Here is a 21,243-nt window from a genome sequence, read left to right as displayed (position 1 = left end):
ATGTGATGTAAGAAGAGTATCTTCTCACATTGCTAGTGTTGCAGAGAGGATACAACCCATTCATGATTGCAATACATCAGTGACAGAAGGCTGAATAAGAAGGAAGATTTCCATTTGTCTAGTCAATACAGCAGATACAAAACCTTGTTGGTTTAGATTATTTGTCTGTACTATTACCTAATGAAGTTGGATCGAAGGCTTTTATGCCATGCAATCCTTCAACAACCAATCACTTTTTTCTGATGATTGCTTATGCTGATAGGAAGTGCATATGTTATAAAACTTGCAAACATTTGTTTCAGGCTGAAATTTGGCAACTTGGCAAACAGGTTTCAGTCTATAAGCATTTTTTTCTGTAGTAGATTAAAACAAAGTCAACTGCACAAAAGATGCTTATCAGAAAACTAAAATTGATCCAGCTGTACTGGCATAAAGAATGCATCTCTCTTTATACTCTTTACTGTTAGATTTGCTGTAATCATCCTGCATTCCCTGTCTATAACTGATGACATTTCCTATTAACATTTACCTCACACAATCTTATTATTGTCTATATCTTTCTGTAAATATTCATATCATGAACAAGGTAGAGGCTATGTCTATTAATGCTTCACAGCTTCTGCCTCGCACATACAGGAGAAACAAACAAACAAACAAAAACAAAACAAAACAAAATAACAAAAACAAACAAACAAACAAAACAAAATAAAACACCAACACAGAAAATGGTCAAAACTTTAAAGTACAGTAATAAACATGCTGGAGAGCACAATTAACGCAGCTATGTAAACAGAAGACTGTACATATGGCTTCATTATAAATCTGATATTGGATTTAATCCTCATTATTTCCTTTAAAATCAGAGAAATCTAATCTTAAAATTATAAAGTTTTAAATAGACAAGCGTTTATAAGGTGTTAAGCATTTTTGGTCCCAAAGAACTCAATAGAAATAGATAAACATCACTAACTCCATTCTAAAAAGCAACAAACTGAGGCAGGAAGAGATTAACTGAACTCCAAAATACACACTACAAAAACATAGAAAAGCTTGTGAGAAGGGCAACTCTGTTGACCTCTGGCAATGGGAAGGATATCCCACTCTTGATGTTTCAGGGCAGGTTACACAACTAGATTGCAAGTAGGTGCGTAACTTTGTGCTGAGGTGGATCAGAGACCTCAAAGCACCTCAGTGCTGATCTTTGTGCTGTTAACACTTACAACAGGTATGCCTTACATTCTGCTTCCATCTGGACTTTGTTTTTTACCGTCCAAATGTTGGTCCCTCCTGAGGTTACATCACTAGAGAAGGATGTGGCTCTGACATGCCCTGATGGCACATGTCATCTGACTCCACATCAGGGCAAGAACCAAGACCATTCCTTTGCCTCATATCTCAGTTTCTTTGGAAAGAGAACCCAAGCAAGTGAGTAAGCAAGCCTGAAGAAGATGGTAGTCCAACATAGCCAGACCCAACTGTGGAGAAAATGCCCAACCACATTGTGGTGGTCAGCTTTGTCAGTCCAGGATCTCTTGCTGGATTAGCTGGGTCCTGGCTCACACACTGCTTACTGTTAACTAAAAAGGAGTTATGGACACTGCTGTATAGATTTCAATGCTGGCCAGACTGATAGCTGGAGGAGAATGTTGTGTACCTTATACACCATGACCATGCTGTGCATGTTGGACTAATGTTATAGGTAGTAAAAACCATGGGGCAGTCATACGCTTGCAGAAATCACAGCAGCAAATCTATGTAGGATTGGGCCAACAAATTATACTTGTCATAAATAGCATGTGTGATTTGAGGCAAAGCTGAAATTCCTTATATTTTGTTTCCTTTTTCCCTACTGGATAAATAAAAGGGACAATAACATGTGGTCAGGCACAAAATGTAAGTTTACAATCTTTTGAAATCTAACATAAGTATCTCCTTTTGAAAGGAAAGGTAAACAAAAGCAGCTACTGGACTGTTTTTCTATGATACCTTTGCTATCAGTCCCTGAGAATATAAAAGTCACTCCATGAAATACAGAACTCCTCAAAAAGATGTAGAAGTCAGCAGATGCCAACAGACCTGTCAGTTTTTTTGAAGTCAAATACTTTGATGATTGTGGCAATTATTCTTCGAATATGTCTGTATGGGCTTGTCATATCTTTCCCCTCACAGAAGCAGCAAAGAATGTCTTCACCATACCTTGAAGATATCTGTGGCTCCCCGCTCAAAGTTATTCGATCTGTTTTCTAAGATGATCAATTCAGTTTTGCCAGTCTCGCCGTAAATCTGCATGAAGACTTTGGCATTGGTGCCTGCAGCCCGCACATCTCCAGTAACTACAGAGACCTCATAGTTTATCACTAGTCCAAAAATAAACAATTAAATCAGAATAGAAGCTCATATAAAATGATCCTGAGGGCTTAGGTTCAAAATTAAACTACCTTGTCTTAACAAATGACCGTGTAGCTGAGGTGACTACATTTGCTCTTATCCAAACAAAGTAAGAGATAGCACAGCTCTTCACTGAGGACTAACCTAATAGTTTTCCTTTCTACAACTATAAAGCCATTGTCAACAGGCTGCAAAATAGAGCTTTAAAATGGATTTTAATTTCAGTATTAACTATAGGGTGGTTAAATGATGTTCATAATGTAACATGAGGGAGTGAGTTACACAGAACAGAGGAAAAACACTTGTAAAATAAGTGATTCCAAGGCAAATTTTAACCTTAGCCTTAAAAGAGAACAAATCTGCTGATATAAGTCAAATGAGCTGCACAGATTTGGTCTACATATATCAAACTATGTGGTAATACAGGCAGGACAGGATGTGTGCTTCTCCAGGCTTTGTCCAGAAAGACACATAAAGGTGAAAAAGGCAGAGCCCACTGATATTGTAATGAAGATGCATGGGAACAGGGGAAGGAGCAGTTGGTAGTGTTTTTCCAACTGTTTTAGGAAAAAACAAACAAACAAACAAACAAGAGAATAATTTACTTTCCTCACTAATATAAGCTCTTTGGGACAGGGACTTTTTGATGTCTAACACAGGGGTGTCCTGGTCCTTAAGAAAACTAATAACATGAACTTAATCCTATCTATTAAAAAAATTACACTCTTCTCAACGTGTCTTCTCTCACATTTCTCAATAGGCACAATCTCACTTGGGTAGACCTCCACCTCCACCCTGCCATCAGCCTCATCTTTGTCGAGCCATCGGTTGCAGGGGAACATGTACTGCCTTCCCTGGACTGGAACTGTGATCTGGACACTGGCCAGGAACCAGCCAGATCGGAGACCCACATTATCGTGTCCAATCAGTATTCGGTTGATCTTTAAAATAAAGCACACAAAAACCAAGAAGGCAGGAAAAACAAAACAAAACAAAAAAACAACAAACAAAAACAAACAAACAAACAAAACACCAGAATACACTTAATACATACAAATCTACTTCTCCTGGCACTCTGCTCTTCCACTGTGTTCACAAATAATTTCTATCTATATTTGAAAACAATCTCAAAACAGGCATTTCACATGCCTGCATATACCCTAGACCGCCAATTTAATAGTCTGTACCACATGCATTTCTCAATTTCCGATGTAAAGGTCAGAGCTTTTTACATCACACTCAGTCCTTAGCTATATATTGATCCTGAATTCAGCCACTTGCATGAAGCACAGAGCCACCTGCAATTAATTCTTACCTTCCCAATATCCATCGTGTCGAGAGTAAACTCATCCACTCGACCACGTTCAAAATAATTGCCTAGATCATTATCCGAGACTAGCAGAGGCTCCTTGCTGGTGTCTGCTTTTTCACCGTAGAGTTTGATGAAAACTTTGGAGTCTGAGCTGGCACCTGGGATATCTCCTGTCTTCACACTGATGTGATAACTGACATCTGAAGTGAGATCAATGTACAAAAAACAGATGCATGAGTGACATTTCCAGCTATGCAAACCACACAAGGCGGCTGCCACATCTTGGAGATATCTAATATATATAAGAGATGCAATAGTTGCATTAATAAACACAAAATATCTCATCTTCTTCCCTCTTACCATTAGATGATTACCAAGCCATAAAAATGAGCTTAGGCAAGTGGGGTGATTTCACTTTTTTTTTTTTTTTTTATACTTGCAGTTTAGTTCAGTAGGTTTAACTTTCTTTTTTTTTTTTTTTTTAGCCAAAAAAAACCACATCTCAATCTGATTTCAGTAAGCATTGTTTTTTTTTTTTTTTTTTTTTTTAAAAGAAATTTATACTATTGAAGTGCTAGTTTTCTAGAAAAATGTCAGTGTAATTTTTTGTCAACAGCTTCCAGGAACAGAGCATCATTCAATGGAACTTTCTCTAACAAACCAGTGACAATTCAAAATCCTTCAGAGAAAGCTATACCACAAATAAATAAATAAATAAATAAAACACAATTCTTCAACTAATCAGAACATTAAAAATCAAAGTTCTTTTCTACATATGCAATGTAACAATTACTTTCTTTTATGTAACTTAATTCCACCCATAAGCTAGGATTTAAGGGTCAGAGGCATTTCCCTTGAGTGATCTACTACAGCTCCCTGCATAAGAATGGCAAAAAAAAAAAAAAAGCCCAGTAGAAGTGTCATGAACTGACATGAATTCTTAAGAATAAAATTCTTAGAATAAAACAGGTAATTACGTGCATACACAGCTCAAATCCAGATCTTCCTTTTTTCAAAGCTAAACTCACTTTTTAGCATTGGTGACTCCCCAGCAGGCACTAATTCTCGGACAATCTGACCATCATCCTCATTTTTGTCAAGCCATCTGGTTTACAAAAAATAAGTTATTTTTGAATAATTAGGACCTAATAGACCTTTTAAAACCCAGGCTGGTTCCATACATAGTAAAAATCCACACCATAGTAAAAACGATGTTTTTACATGGCTCCATATTTCTGTGAAGTTTGCAGGAGTTTGACCAGACACTACAGCAGTCGTGTTTCCAACCTACAGTTTTCCAAGAAGAGAGATCACCAGAACCCTGCTCAGAGCACAGTAGATAAGCATTGCCTGTGACTTCCATCTGTCCGGCAAGATCAAGCTCTGCAGCCACAAGTTATTTCTGTAAATGGGCAGTCTTGGTTTCTTGAAAGCATTGGCTGTTACTGACTGGAAATACTTGCAGCCTTTATTACCAGCTGCCATGATTACAATCTTTATGACATCAAAGTTACAGAAACCCTTTTTCTTTTTTTTTTTTTTTTTCTTCTTCTTTTTCTGGCTAGTGTTTGTTTACTTTAGTTTATCATCACTTTTCCTTTTCTTACAGATAAGCATATAACCCTTCTTAAGAGAGGAGCCGAGTCTTCTTATTTCCATTTTCAGGGCTGGGTATGTGGAGGTAGCTGGTACCAGCAAAAGGAAGGGTTTCCTATTTTCTCTCAGTTTTTATCTAATGATATGACTAGACTGGACAAGAAGAGGAGACAGGCACAAAGCATAATGCAGCCACAGTCTCAAGGGAAAAAAATCCAAAAGGAAAATGGAGGGGAACCAATTGGTAAACTGGTACCTCCACAGATGTCCCTTTCACAGCCCCAAATGCATCATATGAAGTGGAAAGCTTCTTACTTTCCACTTCAAAAAACCCTTTTTCCCAGACTGCTGCAGCACACATTTTATTCCCATGAACATCCATGTAGGGTCAGGTTTCCCACACTGGTGTAGCAGGGCCATTTCTGTCCCCAGATATTATGCCATGAGAGCAGGAGCAGTTCACAGAAAGCCCTAGTCCACAGCTATCTACAGCAGCATCTTTTGCTGTCAAAAATACTACCTAAAACCTTACAGGTTTTAGGTAGAATTGCATGAAGAATAACTAAGCAAGCTCTGGCAGGTCACACAGTGTATTTAAATTGCTATAATAATTCCAAGAACTAGAAATTGAAAAAACAAATTCTCAGAAGTGACTTCTTTTTAAAGAAGACCACAGCACTACGTGGATGACACCAGACCACAGACGACCTGCTTCTGCACAAACACATGCAGCGTAGGTGTACCACAGGCTTCTTGCAGTGACCCCGTGCCACATGGCCTCCGCCTTGCTGACCCTCACACCACAAAGGAGGTTGCCTTCCCAATTAAGTTTCCACCTTTGATTTTGCTGATGAGTGAAACAGAGGGAAAAGAGTGAATTGACATGAACAAATACCACTAATAGCTAGATCAAACACCTTTATGGCATCTTCTGGTAATAAAAAAAACAGATTACAGTCATGACCACTTGGACTTGCCATGGCAACAAGGAGGTAGCCAGGTATTTTGTGAGACTGAGGATGGATGCCAGGTGTCCATTTCATCCATCTGAAGGAATGTTATCTTTTTAGTCTCCTCTCCCTTCCCACACCCAATGTGCCCAAAGAAAACACACAGAAAACCTGCAGCAGGAAAGAAATCCAAACAGGAGCTGGAGACAGCCAGTCCCCCAAACAGCAGCAATAAAGTCCCCATGCAAAAGAGAGGTGCATACATTCCCCACCACACAGACACACACATCTACAGCTCCCCTATACACTTGTGCTGGTTGTCGGGTACGCAGACTACCCCGTATTCTTCCCTTTCACTCTAAAGCAGGTGGCCATGTGCAGGTGGCTTGAAAAGGGCTAAAAGCTAAGGGGATCAGCACAAGGGTTTAACACAACATGTGGGCATCAGGTGTCATGCCCTGGTGGAGTCTGAAAGGTGCAGTAGGGATGGAGGAGCAGAAAAATCTGTGGGGAAGACTGGGAAACTAATTACAGGAATTGAGCAAGGGTGGAGTGCAAGGAGGGAGAAGAGGAGCATGCCAAGACATCAAGACCTAAAAGAGGAAGACTTTACATGAGTTGACATTTTTGGGGTGGGGGAATTATTTTTACCTGGTAGAACTGGTCCTTAATACCTTTGTATCATGTAGTTCTTGATGCTGGCTCAGGATTCACATCCTTGGACAGGTATCCAATGGATAGGGGATCACATCATCCCAAAAGTCAAGGTTCTTCTGCACACATGGAAGTTAACTGGGAAGACCAACTAAATCTGAGCCTGACCTCTACCACCCCAGGACCACTGAACTCAGCATGGCTTTCATGAAGGCAGAAGCCCACAAGGTGGTATAAACTTCTGCTTTCTAGTGCTGTTTTTTTTTTGGTCCTGCAAGCTGATGTTTCTGCTGCCAGTGTACATGCTGCTGATTTCACCTTTGCTATTGTTTTAGGGACACATGTTTTGTCACTCCATTTGCTGATGTTTTAGGGAAGCGTGGGATGAAGCAGGATGAACCACTTCTGCACCAAGGTGGCAGGATGAAAATGCATTCCACAAGAAACAGATCTCTGTGTGCAGCATAACAAATGCTAACTGCTTCAGCAGTCAGGAATCCAATAAAGGAGGACACATCCCTAGGTAAATAATTTCCCTCTACCAACATTGGCAGCTACTGATGGCAAGGGAAGGAGTTTGCCTTGGAAGAAGTGGGTTAAAGCTGCTGCTGTAGAAGAAGCTGATTACTTTTTTTTTTTCAGCCAAGAGAATAGTACTATTTTCTCAAGAATATGACTTTAACTAGTGACAGAGAAAGTGTTTGGATGAGCAATGCAATTGTATTCCTTTTCTTCAGCACATATGTTGCAATATCCTAAATTTACTCCAACATAATTCCAAAAGCATATCACTGAGCAGCAGATTGCAACCAGGGGTTTATAGTTGTACACTGAACACAAATGGATTGACACATTATAAACACATCGGGCAACAGAAAATGGATTTTTTCTGTATAGTGCTATCATATTCCTAATACAAAAGACCTGTCAAAACATTCTTTCATTTTACCAAGCCTCCATGCAATTTCAGTGCATGTAATTCTCACACCAGTACAGATTTTGGAATGGTGTGCATGCATCTTGTGTCACATGCTTGGTTTTACAGGGTTATTGCATGCCCAATTCTCCAAAGTGGACACAAATACAACATGAAAGATACTCCAGCACAAATCTCTAGAGGATCAGAGAATCAGGGAAGCACTGGAAAAATGTAATATGGTATCACATATAGCATTTGAAATCCTGTAGATAATAGCCTATGTGCAACAAGAGTGATTAACATACCCAGATAAATTCAGACATGCAAGCATATCTGCATGTGTGTTTTTAAATTCAACTTATATATATAACTACGTACAAAATACGCAGAAATTGCAGAGTATTTAATGCAACACAAGGAGGTTTCTCTGGTTCTTTTGCATGATGAGCACTTTTGGCATCTGATTGAATAAATGTTCTTTTACAGGGACCTCCTAGTGCATCATCCCATTCATAGCCTCTGTTCTTCAGATAATTCATGATATTCCTTATGCTGGAGTAAAATTAGGATGTTGCAGTCCATATGCTTAGAAAAAAAAATATAACAAAGTATCATTAAAGGTTTCAGTAGAGCTGTAATGATTTATAACATAAAAAAATCTATCCTATCATGAACTCATGACTGCCTGATTGAAAATTCATTTCTGGCTGGGATATAAATATTATGAAAAATAGGCTACTTTAAAGAATGTCAGCTAGTCCATTCCTGGACTTCCACAGAGCCTTGAGAACAAACTGAAAACTGAAACACTCAGTCCTGAGCTTTGGAAAGGTTTGTCTCCACTTCTGGGGCAAAAGTTGAACTCCTTCATTTCAAATTTTTTAGTGTTATTTATTATCACAATAACTACTTCACATCAGCTAGTATAAGGCGTATATATAGTACAATTGTATCACTGAATGATTCAGGGTTCAGTTCCAAAAAACATGATATTATAATATGATGTGCTCATAAGGGAAAAATAACACTGCAGTGCATCTGAGTGAGGTATACTAATTCTGTAAATAACACTTGGAGAAGTTGCATTTTCTCCTTGCGTGCACAGATCAAATGACCGCTTTAAACATCACTGACTGTAGGAAGAGCTACAAGCCTTTCTCTTTACAGCCAACTGTTTTAAGAGTTGAAAGCACAGGCCTGGGAGTCATTATTTCTGGATGCTCTTCCTGAACCTGACACAAATTCACGCTTAATCCACTTAGCTTCTCTTTATCTCTGTTGGCTCCCTTGTAAAACGAAGACTGTTCTTCTCATAGAACTGTTGTGACTATTAGGTTATAGATGTTCCTATAGAACCATAAAAAAAGCTTTCAAATTAAAAGACAAAACATAGCCATGCATATGAATACGTAAAAAGTAGGAACAGAGACTTCAATGAGTCACATACAGTAAAGATCTATATGGGTATCCTATGGGCGTTAGATATAATGGAGGCTGTTTAGCAGCTCTCAGCTGTATTATGTGTTTTTATAGAGGTAAGAAGCCTCTGGAGCTTTCTGCACATGTGAGATCTGTTCCTGCTGGAAAGCATTTTGTCCTCTAGCTGACTCAGAGGAACAGCTAAGCTGCAGCAAGTCTGCAAGAGCATCTTTCAATAAGGATGCAGCAGCAGAAGCTGTTTCCTCCAGATCATGCAACTGTGCTGCGTGGTAGAGTTGAAGTTTATCAGGTCTTGGGGATGAAGGCAATGAGAACATCAGCATGTCCACCGGCTGGCCAGAGTCTGGCCAAGCAGAAAAAGAAGATTCCCCAGTGTACCCTGGATGGAGACTTGCATTAGCTAACTAACCCCACTTGCATTGGCTCACCAAAAGAAGGCTGCTCTTCTTGGACAAGCCTACTTCAGCCTCTTGGCTCTGAAAAAGCAGGCAAAGAAGGTCCTTCTGAGCACCCTCCAAAGCAGTGAGGATGTAAGCTGTCCTTGGCCCACAGGGCTGGAGGGGAACATCCAAACACTGCAGGTCATGGAGACATGTATCCCTCAGATGGAGGATGCAGTGGGTGAGCACCTTCGCCCTCAGATATCTCCAGAACCCATGACGACACCCGTATACTGCGATGATGCCCCAGTCTCCCCAGAGACAAAGGCACCAAAGATAGTGGTAGGGAGCAGCAATCCCCTGTGGTTGGAGGTGATCAGTCATGTTACCTTCTCAATCTGAGGGGAGGAGATAATGCTGGCACAAGGACAGCAAACAAAGCCGCACGAACAGCACAGACTTACTTGGAAAAAGAGACTGTAAGAAAGGTAAGAAGAGTGGAATTCCATCATTTGTGACTTGGAGCCTGAATGCACCCTATATATCCTAGGGATAAAGTCATTTTATTATTCTTTGTTGTTGTTGTTGTTGTTTTTCTCCCTCTGTTTTTTTTTTTAAGTCCCTGGCCTGAGGGGAACACCCTGTGGACTCTTTTGATCCACTAGAGTAAACCTAGGGGGAACAGGGTCATCCTGCCAAGCTGAGGGAAGACACATAAGCAGCCAAAAAAGGAGGCAATTCAAAATGAAATCTTAAAAAGGAGCCAGTTGCACAGTGCATTTAGATATGGAAATATCTCTGAAGAATCTGAGCAAAACAGCTCTTCACGTGGACACTTCATGTCCAAGCAAAAACCTGTCTAGCTGGGTTGCTTAACTCAGTAAAACATATGGTTGTTAAATATGTATCAAAAGGCAGCAATGACATAACATCGTGGTTTGTTCTTTGAAAAGGGAGAGGCTGGCTTGCTTTTCACAACCAAGATGACACTGCATCTGCTGCTCAGTGCTGTCTCCCCAGTGAATGTGCTCTCTGATGTGATGAGGCTTAGCAATTCAGAGGGGCTGGGACTGGCTCCTGTTTTATATTAGACTGACTCCCCTGATTATAGTGGTGTTCTGTCTGATTTATAGTGACAAGAGACAAGTAGCCAGCTTACTGGGTTTACCCCTGTTTGCAATTTAAGAATAATTGTGTTTGCATTTTACAATTCCACTTGTTTCCCTGGAGAAGACTTTTTACAACAGCTACTTGATGTGGTTAAGTGGAGCTCAGTGGACTTCCATCCTACAGGGTGGACATTCTTCAAGGGCAAGTGGGACTGCACAGGACACTGAACTATGCTGAATGTCTGTCTCTTATGTTTTCACCCAGTTGTCTCTGGTTTGTGCTAGGACGTGGAGGACCCCAGGTAATGCCAGAATGGATGTTCCATCTGGCTCCCCATGGGCAGCCTCTCTACCACATATTTCTTTTGGCCACTTGATTGTCTGGGAAAGAGAAGAATACATTTATAACTACCAAAGGGTTGAGTTACAACCCTTCACTCTACAACTATCTCTGTCTGCATGATATGCATTTCCCTTCATGCAAGGAGCTCTTAGGATGGCAGCATAACGATTTTACATTCTCCCAACACGAAAACAGCATCCCATTGCTCCTGGAAAGATGGGATGTGCATGCAAGGGAGCAAAACCTTGTCCCTCACATGCAATAAAGCTAGCAAACTGCAGCAGATTGCAGAGCGTGTTTCTGCAGCAGGCAATTGCAATGACACTCTATGTGGGACTGGAAGGTTGTGTTTTACCTTTTGGATATTCTCTATATTACAGAACTAATTGCTGAAAAGTTCACAATTCAGATTGCTGTTCATTTGGTAAGGGGAGTTAACAGTATCTTAAACCTCCCAATCCACACTCTTTGCTTTCAGGCTTAGCAAAAATAAATGAATGCATAAATAAAAAGGATTAAGCTGTGCTCAGAAAATTCCAGTCTTGGAACAATAGCTAGGCTCTTTAAATGCTGGCAAATGCATAGCTGGAGGCATGATTTGCAAGCACAAGCATTGTTTCCAGTACCTGTAGCAGGGGAATTCCACAGCCTCGCTTTCTGGCTGTCCTTCTTCCCTCACTATCACTTTGGCAAGGTACCAGCCACTGCTTCCTCCTTTGCCATCATGCCCTATCCTCACCCTCCTCACCTGCTTCAGCGTTACTGCTTCAACGAAGAATTCATCAGCCTTTGAGGAGGAGAAAGACAAAAAGGTAAAGCAGTATTTCTCCTTAAAAACAAACAACCCAAATTTATTACTGCAATCAAACCAACATCATCAGCATGCTGTAAGATAATTCTTCACGAGATGAAGGGGTAAGTACAAATTAATTTACCAAAGCATGAAAGCTTGAATATTTGTGCTAGAAGTAAAATATTAGATTTACAAATATACGATCTGCCAGCATTTTAAATCTTCCATGTCATTGCTTGCCCTCCACAACTGTAAAAAAGTAAATAAATAAATAAATACTAATTTGATTATTAAGAAGTTCACACAGAGAACCCCCATTTGGATATCAGCTTTCTGGGAGAACCTGGGCAGGTCACTGTAGACCAAATCCACAGAGGTATTTGGAGGTACAATCTGAGGACACCACCCAACATTAAAATGAGCTGACATGGACTACTGGGCACAATCTGATCTCCCAACATTTCCTCGCATTCAGGTGTCAGACGTGGATACACAGGGGTATTTCCAGGTGCTCAGGAGCCTGCTCCCTATGTTGTATTCAGAAGCTGGTGTGAACCTAGCCCAGGAGCTAAATACCCTTAAATTCCCATACAGACCAACAAACAGGCAAACTGCCATGGCTACCTCTGGCTGAGATGCTGTTTTAGGTAAGAGAAAGCTAACCAAATGTGGCAATCTGCTCATTCTTTATCATCTCCCAAAAGCCTGTGAAGCATATATGACAGTAGCAAATATCCAGTTAGCTCCTGGAAAACATGGTGGCCTGATAATGGGGGAAGAATAATAATTATAAATAAAATCATAATTTCTTCCATTATTCAGGACTCAAAACTGACTTTTAAAATACAGACAACTAAACATACTACCACTGTTTCAAACCTTAATGATGGGCTCCTATTCACAAACTGTTACTTACAAACTCAAAACTGCAGTATGGGGATTTAAGTTATCCAGACCTCACTGAGTCAGACTAAGTCAATGAAGTCTGATTCATTAGGTCTGATGTTCATCTTACTTATTAACGGCTGATATAAATTAATGAGTAAGTAAATGGATGGAACTGAAGCAGGGCAAACACCTAATTTAAAGACATCTTTAAATTTTACCATCTATACAGGCTGTTAGTTTGCATCTGCAAGCAAACTTTTCAAGTTAAATTGGTAATCAAGGTGCTATTGGTTTAAGTGGTTGTAGATTAAAGACTGCACTGACTTAGCCACATTTATTTAATGGTGTATCTGAGTTAATCAGTGTAGATATACTTGTTCAGTCTCTTGAACACATGAGATCCACGTTTGTCAGGATCAATCCATAAACAGCTTTCAATTCATTCACCAGCTTTCAGCTCCTCGTGCCATAAGACCAGTTATTCATTAATAGATTCCAGTTTGGTTTATATCATCTGGATACTATTAATCACACGAACTGATTTCTGAAATTACTCTTCCTATTTTCTTGGGTATTTTTTTGTTGTTGTTGTTGTTTTGTTTTTTTCTTACTTCATGAAGCTACCATATAGCTCATTTTGTTGGGATTAAATAATACAGTAATAATAATTATAATAATAAGTAATAATAATAGTCTGTCTTCAGTCTTCTGTGACCAAGACTTCAGTCTTCTGTGACCAAGTATTTTTTTTTTTGGACTCCACTGAAACAGTCTTCAAACCAACGTGGCTCATGACTCATTAAGACTTCCCCAAATGACAAAATGACTCTCTTTTATAGTTTGGACCTACTTTTTCAAAATAAATAATCTTATTATGCAAATGCATAGGCAAAAATATAATGTTTGCAGTGCCTATGTCTGCAAACCTTTATATCATGTAGAAGCAGAATAAAATTTACCACTATGTAAATATCATGCATTTCCACAGACAGGTCTTACCAGCACAAGAAAAAACTAATAAAAGTTATTTTGAAGTCAAAAAACCTCAGTGATCTTAGTGAAGTATTGGAATTTCTGAACACTCAAAGGTAAATCCAAAGCATTAATGTATATTTCAGAAGCTTAAATTCAATGGTCAATTTAGAAAATATGACCTCCTTTCATCTTCATTTTCTTTCCTTTCCAAAACTTCAGTCAAATAATGACACAGAAGAAGGGAAATCTGCAGAGTTCTGTGATCAGATTCTCAAACTCTCCTCCTCCAGGAGATACTGATTACATTCTATCAGTTTAAGTCAGACCCTAGAGATCCCATGTGCGCCTCGTAATTGAGTATATATTAAGTAGGTTGACCCCTTAGATCAGATCTGCACATTATTTGCTTGTTAATGTAGCAGGGGCTTAGCTACAGATTGACTTCTTCATTATCTCAGTTTTTCAGTGGAAAAGGCTCAGCCTTCATTTCAGGCCATTTCCCCCTCTTCTCAGGACCCGACCATACAAAACATGTTGACTAACAGACTGAATATAAGACACAGAAATTGAGTGCAGCACTGTTGAGGTGAGACTGGTGGAAAATTGAAAAACACATTAAGATTTTTGTTCTGATTTTCACATTAAATTAGATTTTTTTTCCTTCCTTTGCCCCAGAAGCCAAATTTGTGCAATCTTAGATGGAGGGGGACAGGCTTCCCCTTGTTCTTGGAAGCCAGACAGCTTTCCTGGAAGCCTTCTCCAGACTGAAGACACAACTTCAACAGCCACTACTTAGCTGGGGAGCAAATCAGGATGCTTATTTATGAAAATACCATTGTCAAGCAAGGGTACGCTGTCCCTAACCTAACCCCCCTTCCCAAAGCAACCAGTATGACACCCTGCAGCTGTGATTTCCTTCTCCCTGCTGCCCTAGGCCAAACCAGCAGGGAAGTCAGCCAAGATTGCAAATGCACGTCTTCAAAAACAAAAACATCTACAAACCATCACAAGCTTTGTTTGGCACTTTCAAGCCCACCTTAAGGAGCTGCTGCATGAACTTACGTTGCCTTTTTCGAATTTATTGACGTTGTTGATGCATTTGTAGAGAACCCGTTCTCCCGTGTCTCCCTGGTCACCGATGAGGCAGACGAAGACATTGGCATCTGTGCCGCTGCCGCTTACCATCCCTGTGCAAACTGTCACTCGGTATTTTATCACTGTGGAAGCATAAATTAATAAAGCAATTTCAGCAACACAGTTAATTGCCATTTAAATTTACAGCATTTTCCCACAAACTTGCAATTAATTTTAAGTGTTCGCACTTCCAATTGGTAATCCTGTATGTGTATTGACTTTTATACTTCCATGCTATCACTTGGAAAAGAAAAAAAAAAAAAAGAGAAAAAAAAAAAAAAAGAGGAAGGCCTGAAATATTAATAAAGCCTATAAAACCCCTCCAAAGAAGCATATGGAAGTGCCCTTCCCTTTGTATAAACCTCACAAACTGGGGTGCACGGTTCCCTTGAGGCCTTGCCCTGGCTCTCCTGCCTCCCCTTCCTGAGGGGCCTTGTTCAGGAAAAGCCTTGGTTTTGGCATCCAGGGGCATGGCCAGCAGAGGAAATGAGTTACAAAAAGTTAAATGTTACACTGATACATGGTGGGGGCGACATGGCCAGCTGGCCCCATCTCCTTGGGCCTTCTTGCAGTGCAGGAGACTGGATCGTGCCTTGTCTCCTTGTTACCTCTGAGATATTTCTTCAGGATTTTCTGGTGGGATTTTGGGTCACCACTTTCCTCCCCCAACTCAATCCTCAGCTGTGACCTCCCATTCTGTTGTGGGAAGGACTTCCAGAAGAGGTTTCGACATGAAGAACCAGCCCACAGACCGACCTTCTTGAAAGTGAGACCAGAAGTCCAGCATCACTGAATTTCAGAGGGGTGCAGACATCCCTGTGAGCAGCTTGGCAGAGGGAGGTGTGATCTCTTCTCCATGGCAGACAGGATCACGTTATTACCCTGTGTCTGACCTCTTTATACTCAAACCCTACATTTTTTCTCTAACACTGAGTGAGAGCCTATCCTTTAGAAAGGGACTTGCTGATGGCACAGGCCAGCACTGAGCTCCTTCAACAAGCCAGGAGGCAGCACAGAAGAACCCATGTTTTGGGTGGTTTCAGGGACTTTCTACCATTCCTCCAGGCGGGATGAGAAGCAATGTTCCAGCCCTGCCTCCCAAACCCCCACGTGCGAGTGTCACGTCTTGCCTCCTCTCAGCACAATTGCTTCTTACAGGAGAGAGCCTGCATTTGAGTTCAAGCAGCCCTCTCCACAGCTGATTAAAAATACATTTCAAAAACAAATTTATTTACATTTTAATAACCTCTGTAATTACCATTACTCTTCCTCTTCTGAGGAACAGTTCAGCTGCATGCAGATCACTGAGTTTGTCAGAAATTTCAGAAAAGAGGGGACTTGTGGTCTGCAGAGCGTGGAGCCCCACTGGGTGCTTTAGCAGAAATGAAAGAAAACCCAGTGGCCATCCTGAGCTGTGCTGCTCTCCAAAATTTTCCCTACAAGTGCATTTAATTCTTGTGACCCGAGGTCAAGATAGAAGTGACCACTTCAGGAAGCCAACACAAAGTTCTGTGGCTTGCCTTAATTAAACTTCCAGTTTGAGCATAATTTACCCAATAAATATTTCTGACTGCTCATGCATACTGAAAGATACTTAATGCTCTTGCATGACTGTTCTCTGCATCTATCTATACATTTATACATTTAGCTGAATAAATGTGCATATATCTAAATAAAATTGTAAAGTGCAAAAATGATTGTGAAATTTTAGATAGGCTTTCAGCTAAGCATGCAATCCATGAACTTCCCTTCAAACCTAGCCTTTCATGTTTTAAGGGAGACTGGAGAAAATATGAATTAGAAAAAAACACAGCTCTGGAAACTGCAATGCTATGGCCAGATCTCTCCCACCTCCCAGCAGAGAGAAATCTGCTCAGAGTCAGAGCCTGGGATTTCTGATGCCTCATGCAGCTAATGATGCACACAGAAAATACTGCAGAGAGAAAGTGCCAGAAAGAGGAGCTAATTGAATGGCACCGCTCTGTCCGTGCATCCCTTAGACAAAGAGTTGTTTTTTTTTTTTTTTTTTTTTTTTCCTTTTCAGGCCTCAAGTGAGCCCCTGCACAGAGCCCATGGCTCTCACCTGGCATGACTTCAGTCACCAGAGTCCCCTCTGCAGGGAGCTCCCGCACGATCTCATTGTCGTCTTCATTTATATCTAGCCAGCGGCCGCAGTTGAATGAGTATTTTTCTTTTGTCAGCGTTTTCAGCAGAGTTACCTTCATTAAACCAAAACACCGCGTGAGTTCAGAGTCTTAGAGACAAAAAGCAACCAGCTCCTGACAGGTCTGTGCCTGGGAAGCAAGAGCAGGTCGCAGCAGAGAAATAACACACATTAATAACGAGACTGTCGCAGCTCGCCCGGGTGCCTTCCGAAACGAGCACAGGCTGTCATAGCTGAAGCCTTTTTGTTCCTCTTTCCCCCCATCACTCCATCGTCCTGTGAAAGTTTTGATGGATACCGTGGCCCTGAGTAATTGCTTGTCATATGCCACATCGTGCCCAGACAAAACACAGGTAATCTGTTTCCTCAAATGGAGATGGAGAGAGGCAGAACAGGCAGGGTGTGCTGCCTAATGCATTTATTTCTAAAGCATGGTTATTGTGATAACTTTGTTCATCACCAAGGAGAATGCATTTTTGTAGGGATCTTATACATTTTGGGTAGGCCTTGATGACCTATACATTTGCCACTGAGAGCCTGGGTCCTAACATTTACCCTACCCAAAGTAAAGGGCAAAAATAATAAAGGAATTTTATGTAAAATGAAGTTTTCTGGCTGCTTTGCAACACTATAGTCCTGTTTCTCCAGCACGAACAAATTGAAGACCTTGGTTCTAGTTCTCAAACATTAAGTCACAATGCAGAATGGAAATACCAGCTCAGTCCTGAGTAGAGATTAAAAAATAATAATAAAAATATATATATATTAGGGATTATTAGGGAAAAAAAAAATAAACAATGAAATGGAAGCTGTTGCTGTGCTACTGTATAAATCCACAAAACAAATCTTGGACAGTATTTGCACTTCTGGTCCTCTCAGCACAAAATCAGTGCACAACATGTTTAGGAAACACACCAGAAATGGCAGCAAGGATGATCAAAGTTGTGGAGTGTCTTCCAAATGAATAAGCAGCAAATAAGGTAAGAACCTGCTGATGGCTGGAAGAGCACCTAAAGAGAGGGTATGATGAAGGTGTGAGAAACAAAGTTGTGTTTTTGTAGTAGAGAACTAATTTTCTGTATTCAAAGGTAGTTGTGTAGTCATAATAAGGAGAAATGCTAAGTAGAGGAGTGGACAGTAGAAGGTCTCACTGTTACAAAACAAGGGAGAAGCTTGAGAAAAACAGGATGAGCAGTGTGAGAACAGTAAAACAAAGATCACAAGTTCTCAAAACATAAGAAAGGAGAAATTTAAGGGTTGAAAAAAAAATAAAAATTGTACATATATGGTATAGAGGAGTGTTGAGTGGCTTGTGAACCTGTAGTACTCAGCCAATGAGGAAACAGGGGAGGTGATCAGACGTCAGGTAATAGGGAATAAAAAGTTATGATTGGTTATGATTTGTTTACTAAAATGCGCTCCTAATTGACAGGATGCCCGCCATTGCAATCGCGAATAAAATAGCTTCACAGAAGGTCCTGTCTGAAGAAAATTATGTGAGATTTTTTCTCACAAAGGTCTCCAAAATCACAGGTGGAATAGAGAAGGCAGAGGGGGTTCACTCTCTCTTTGCTACGAGGAATAGCAGGCATCAAATGATCCTAGTAGAGCAAAGTTCAAAGCAAACAGAAGGACATCTTCAACCTCTGAAGTCCTTGCTGAAGCCATTATGGTTGCTAAAAGTTTAAATGTTCTAGGGGAGACAGAAACTTTTGGGCAAATAAATGGAAGAGAAACCTGCTAAACTCTTTGTATTTAGTAGATCTGCTCAGGAAGTACATCTCCAATTGGGAAAAGTCAAAAGATGGGAGAATATTAGGGGAATATAACATAAATGCTTGTCCTTTTCTAATTGTTCTCAAATCATGCACTTATGTGACATATGAGAGAAGACGCTGGGATAGATGGAAGTTTGGACTGAGTGGTATGGTTCTTCTTGTAGTAGAAAATGTACGCTTGCCTGAAAGTAGAGTAAGCCCAGCATGACATGTGAGAGGACTGAAACCTGTTAAGGAACCATTGTTAAGTTTTCAGCTGGAAGTTCTGGGATGCTGTAATGTACACACAAGCAGTGGGATTTATGTGCTCTCAGCCTGATGCATCCAGAAAGTGTCAGACTTGCTGTCTAGAGGCAAACTGAGTTCCAGCATCATCACCATGTTTGGTCAGGCAGTTTGGCCTCAGATGAATCCTAAATACATTATGAGATCCTTTTTTTCTTCCCTGAACACAGTTGCTGTGCAGGAAAAGAAGACATACTTAGGGAAATGTAAAACTATGGAAAGTCTAAGCATTCTTGCTTATCATCTGCAAACAAACTGTTCAACAAAATTGCACTGGCCTGATGTCCGACCAGCACTTTTTTTCTGATAAATACCATAGCCAGGCACCTTCTCCCACCATGTGGAGGACACCACAGTGCTTGATGTGCTCCCCAGACTAGAGCAGCGTTTGGCTGTGTATGCTTTCACAGCTCCCTGGCCATGCAAGAGAGTAGAATCTGTCAAAGCATGTCAGAGGCATGCAAGACAAATCTCTAAGTGGTAAATTGTGATTTATCATCACAGTTATTTATGGCTGTGGAGCAAAAGTGTATGTTTTCTTGAGTGCAGAGAAAGCCTTCCAAGCACTACAGAAGAAGTAAGGGTGAAGCTCAGAGATGAACTTGCTGTTCTGCAGGCCTAGGTGAGGGTTGACAGTGTGGTAGATTGTTGCTCGTGCAACAAAGAAAATGTGACTGGAGTTCAAGCAGATCACCATGTTTATCCCCCAGGCAGCACAGTGCTGCTCTCTGCTGAATGGCCTCCACAGGCTCCTCCAGTCTGCACAGGTCCATCTCTGGCAACAGGGCTGTCATTGCTTCATGGCAGGTTACACTCCACTGTATAGTAGGAGTCTCCCATAAGTCAGTCTGTCTCTCTGACCAGCCTAAATAGGCCATAAAAGGACCAGTTTGCCACTCTTTACAGTAGCAATCTCAAACTAGAAAGATTTCTGAGAGGCAAGGGAAAACTTCTGGCAGCAGTGAGGGGGGACTACAATGGTCTGACACTGGAAAGAAGGGGGAATGCACTTTTCACCATCAATCTGGGCCGTCTGGAGCTGCCCTTTCACATTGCTCCCATTTTCCATACAAATCTTGGCTAAACTGAGAGGGATAGGAAGGAATGTCCTCACAGAATCATGCACTGAATCCATCTCTCCCTGCATATTCTTGCCCAGGCTTCAGCGTGCTCTCCTTTACGTCTTGTTTTCATGCACGATTTCCACTTCCACCCCTCAGCCAGCACAGTCTGTAAATGGATTCACCTTTGACCACTGCACATCAAACTCAGCTGCCAGCTGAGGAACACAGTGACCCAGGACTGACACGACACACCTCTGTGACCAATGTGCTTTGTCAGGTGTATCCTTCCTTGCTGTCCTCTCACCTTATTCAGATGCCAGCCAGCAAAAGGATTTCTTTTCTCATGCCATATCCGAAGCTTATAAAATGTGCCCAGATCAGGGAGCTCAATCTATAGAGGGGGAAACAAAAGAGCTTTATACATGTACATTTTTGTAAGTTAGCAAAACATCCATACCAAGGACACCACTGATCACTTTTTAAGAGACAAATGAGAGAGAAGTTGAAAACTAGACTAAAATACTAATGTTCTTTAAAAATAATGAACCTTACCCCACAGAGACGACGTGTGGCCTCTCTTTTCAGGAGGGGAGAACACAGAGACTGAATTCAGACACTCTTGATCATGAGAGCTGCTTAAAACCATTAAGAGCTAGTAAGAACTAAAGCCTGATCTCAAGCAGGGCCTGCAAAGCAGAGCCATGCTTCCTCCAGAAGGCAGCTGTGGATGTTGGTGCAAAAGGGGTAAATATTTTTGCTTCAGCCACAAATTAAAATCTCTTGTTTCTCAAGGTTTCCCTGACGAGCCCCCAATTAAATTTGGGAATGTATTTTTTTCCTAAAAGAAAACGGAGATGGGAATGAAAGAAGACCCTCACCAGCATCCAGACTCAATGTGCCATTTAAGTTCAGCCCCTAACATTCATGGAGGCTGAAGACCAGATCACAAAGGAGAGGAAACACCTCTATAATTCTCCTGTACATAGCTAATTCTTATTAAAAAAGACATGGCCTAAATGGGTGTGAGTGAGTTTGAAGGTAATGACTATTTCCTTCAGCAGCCACGGAGAA

The 21,243-nt window shown here is 40.8% G+C and overlaps 1 protein-coding gene across 1 annotated transcript in view; it reads right to left on the bottom strand.

Moving 5' to 3' along the window:
• LOXHD1 (lipoxygenase homology domains 1) overlaps positions 1 to 21,243 on the bottom strand; it is a 140,290-nt gene that overhangs the window by 68,690 nt on the left and 50,357 nt on the right. Inside the window, exons 12-19 of the mRNA XM_032205982.1 lie at positions 20,477 to 20,563; positions 16,965 to 17,100; positions 14,810 to 14,964; positions 11,718 to 11,878; positions 4,729 to 4,805; positions 3,704 to 3,900; positions 3,137 to 3,329; positions 2,197 to 2,357 (exon numbers count right to left, since the gene is read on the bottom strand). Of these exons, the coding sequence (XP_032061873.1) occupies positions 2,197 to 2,357; positions 3,137 to 3,329; positions 3,704 to 3,900; positions 4,729 to 4,805; positions 11,718 to 11,878; positions 14,810 to 14,964; positions 16,965 to 17,100; positions 20,477 to 20,563 (1,167 nt within the window). The remainder of the gene's footprint in view (positions 1 to 2,196; positions 2,358 to 3,136; positions 3,330 to 3,703; positions 3,901 to 4,728; positions 4,806 to 11,717; positions 11,879 to 14,809; positions 14,965 to 16,964; positions 17,101 to 20,476; positions 20,564 to 21,243) is intronic.

The sequence above is a fragment of the Aythya fuligula genome, chromosome Z (genome assembly GCF_009819795.1).
Source record: "Aythya fuligula isolate bAytFul2 chromosome Z, bAytFul2.pri, whole genome shotgun sequence".
NCBI classification, from domain to species: domain Eukaryota; kingdom Metazoa; phylum Chordata; class Aves; order Anseriformes; family Anatidae; genus Aythya; species Aythya fuligula.
The sequence above is the reverse complement of the archived record's forward strand: the minus strand, read 5'-3'. Positions and strand labels throughout refer to the sequence as shown.